Source organism: Otolemur garnettii, unplaced genomic scaffold, assembly GCF_000181295.1.
Source record: "Otolemur garnettii isolate 467f Iridium unplaced genomic scaffold, OtoGar3 scaffold00001, whole genome shotgun sequence".
Taxonomy (NCBI): domain Eukaryota; kingdom Metazoa; phylum Chordata; class Mammalia; order Primates; family Galagidae; genus Otolemur; species Otolemur garnettii.
The window spans coordinates 34,049,538-34,052,496 of record NW_003852396.1 but is presented as its reverse complement, the minus strand read 5'-3'; the positions used below and the strand labels follow the sequence as shown (position 1 = coordinate 34,052,496).

General features: G+C 38.0%; 1 protein-coding gene across 1 annotated transcript; it reads right to left on the bottom strand.

Moving 5' to 3' along the window:
- Positions 1–449: 449 nt before the first annotated feature.
- Positions 450–1,322, bottom strand: LOC100965027 (olfactory receptor 52H1-like). Its single transcript, XM_003781459.1, has one exon. The coding sequence runs from the start codon at positions 1,320–1,322 to the stop codon at positions 450–452; it is 873 nt and encodes a 290-aa protein (XP_003781507.1).
- Positions 1,323–2,959: the final 1,637 nt, after the last annotated feature.

The following is a 2,959-nucleotide window of genomic DNA, read 5'->3' as shown; positions in this document are numbered from 1 at the left end:
AACCCCACCTGATCTTTCTTTTCATTCAAACTTGTCTTCTTCAACTTTTATTTAATTCTCTTGACTCCTCATCTTATCTTACTGATTCCGACAACAGAATAGATTGCTAGGATATCATAAAATTTAGGTCAACATTATTAGGATTCCAGCTTTAAAAAAAAAAAAAAGTTGATAAGCTCTCAACTAATGGACACAATGTGAGGGTATACAGCATACTCCCTGGATGAAGGACTCAACTACAACCTAAACTTTACCTAACAAACACAAACAATGTAACCTAATCATCTGTACCCTTATATGAATCTGAAATTTAAAAAAAAAGTAAAAATAAAAATATGATCCAAAAAAAGAAATGGTTCTATAATAATAAGTTTGTTGGCAAAAAAAAAAAAAAGTGCTCAAAAATCAATACCATTACCTGTTTTTTCCCCCACGCTCTCAGCATCATGTCACTGGTTCCCTTTAGGAAGGAAAATGAGTATGAATTTTTTCCTAATCTTCTTGGTCTTCACCCCATAGATGATTGGCTTAAGTGCAGGAGGGATGGCTACATAGATGTTGGCAAACAATATATGGAAGGAGTGAGGAATGTTGTGACCAAAACGGTGGGCAAGGACAGAGAATATGGCTGGTGTATAGAATATAAGTATGACACAAACATGGGAACCACATGTGCTGACAGCTTTCTGCCGGGCCTCCCAGGATGGAAAGTTAAAGATAGCACGAAGAATGAGAGTGTAGGAGATGCCAGTGAGAATCAGGTCCGAAATGACAGTCATTATAGGAATAAGGTGTGTTTGGCAGAAAGGCAGTCGCTTTAATAGAAACACACATGGGAAGATAATACAAAAGCTCCTGATAATGATTCCCATCACAATCTTAGAAATAATCTGCTGGGTGAGAATAATGTTGTACTTTAGGGGGAAGCAAATTGCAACATAGCGATCAAATGCCATGGCCAGCTGGATGGCAGACTCCATGACAAAACTGTAGTGATGAAAAAACATCTGAGTAAGGCATCCAGAAAAGGTAATTTCCTGAGAACCCAGCCAGAAGATGCTGAATGTTTTGGGTAAACATGTATTAGACAGGATGAGATCTGTAGCAGCCAGCATGAAGAGGAAAAAGAACATGGGCTCATGCAGGCTGCGCTCCATGGAAACGAGGTAGAGAAGGACACCATTGCCTACCAGGGCAACAGGGTAGCTAATAAAGAAAGGAATCCCAATCCAGATGTGAAACTGCTGCAGACCTGGGATTCCCAGTAGGATGAATGGGCCTGGATTGAAGCTGCTCAAGTTGAATGTGGCCATCATAGTCATGGATTAGATGTGTCTCATGAACTGAAAATAAAAATTTCATGACTCATTATCACATTGATCTATCAGCATCTGCCTCTGAACCTTCTCCAATATCATTCTCTCTCTTTCAACTCTAGGAAATAATAAATTATCCCAGTTCCCTTTTTTTTACTTAAAAATCTGCCAAAATTGCAGTCACAATTTTAAGTTATAATAGAAGTGGTACTGAAGTAATATTCTCCCAAAATACAAGTCATGTAACTCCCTACCTGTCAGCAACCCAGGAAGTTTTCTAAGAAAATGTATGCATAGGGTGACACCTGTGGCTCAAAGGAGTAGGGCACTGGCCCCATATGCCAGAAGTGGTGGGTTTAAACCCAGCCCCGGCCAAAAAACTGCAAAAAAAAGAAAAGAAAAGAAAATGTATGCATAAAATAATACTAAGTGAAATGCTTAATTACCAATCAGGGACTTCAAGCAAAATTTAATATGAAATCTCAGCCTTAGGGAACTGGAATACCAACTGTACAGAATTACTAACAGAATCACTGAGAGAATCACAGACTTAACAAAGGGAAGAGTAATGTCTAAAACCTAGGCAGACCACACAGTCTCTTTTCTTCCTTGATTGTTCCTCACACTAAAACAGCTGGCTTTGTTCTCATTACTATTACGGAAAAGTTCACCAACATATATAGGAGACAAAGACCATTCCTACATGAAATTTAAGATTTACATGATTGAATCTGACCCTTCAGACATTCTTAAGTTGGAGAAATTTTCAAGCAAATACAATTCTCAATAAGTAACTCTGCCAGATTTGTCTCATGAAAGGAAAATAGAACCCTCCTCCCAATTCTCAAAAAGGTAAACCATAAGAGAGGGAGCTCAGTCTCCTGCAAATTATGCAATGGCATCTTTACTTCTGTCTATCCATTTATTGACTCATTCTTATGACGCATCACTGAAACGGTTGAACCCTTCTTCCCAAACTCTTCTATTTCATGACATGATAGATAACTCTTTTTATCCAACCTCTGTAGTTGCTTATTCTTTTCTATATATTTCTTGAATGTCAGAATTCTGTAACATGCACCCATGCTTGAGGCTTTTTTGGCAGAGAAAGAACTTGTTTGTGTGATCTCCGCCAATACCATGGCTTTAACTGTGATACCAATACTGAAGATTCTGAACTTTATGATTTTAAAGACACTCCTCTCTCCTCAGATTTAGAATTAGTGATCTGATGCCTATGTTTTTCACTTAAAAATCCCACAGGGCATCAAACTTGGCATATTCCAAAGAATCCCATTATATTTCTACTGCCCCAAACCTGTAACAGCATTGTTTCAAAGAAGAAATTTATACTCTGTCTATCCAAATATAGACTAGGTGAATGGGTCAAAGAAAGGATACCCAAAGATATGCTGCCTACAGGAAATTTACTTCACTTATAAAGACATACATAAATTGAAAATACAAGAATGGAGAAAGGTATTTTTTCAAAAAAAAAAAAAAATCAAAATCAACTAAGGGTAGATATATCAGAGAAAATAGGGGCTGGGCATGGTGGCTCATGCCTGTAATCCTAGCACTCTGGGAGGCCGAAGTGAGTGGATTGTCTAACCTCATAGGTTTAAGACCAGCCTGAGCAAGGG

Bases quoted from the DNA above. Each gene is read 5' to 3' on its own strand.
- LOC100965027 (XM_003781459.1), bottom strand. From the start codon at position 1,322: ATGACTATGATGGCCACATTCAACTTGAGCAGCTTCAATCCAGGCCCA.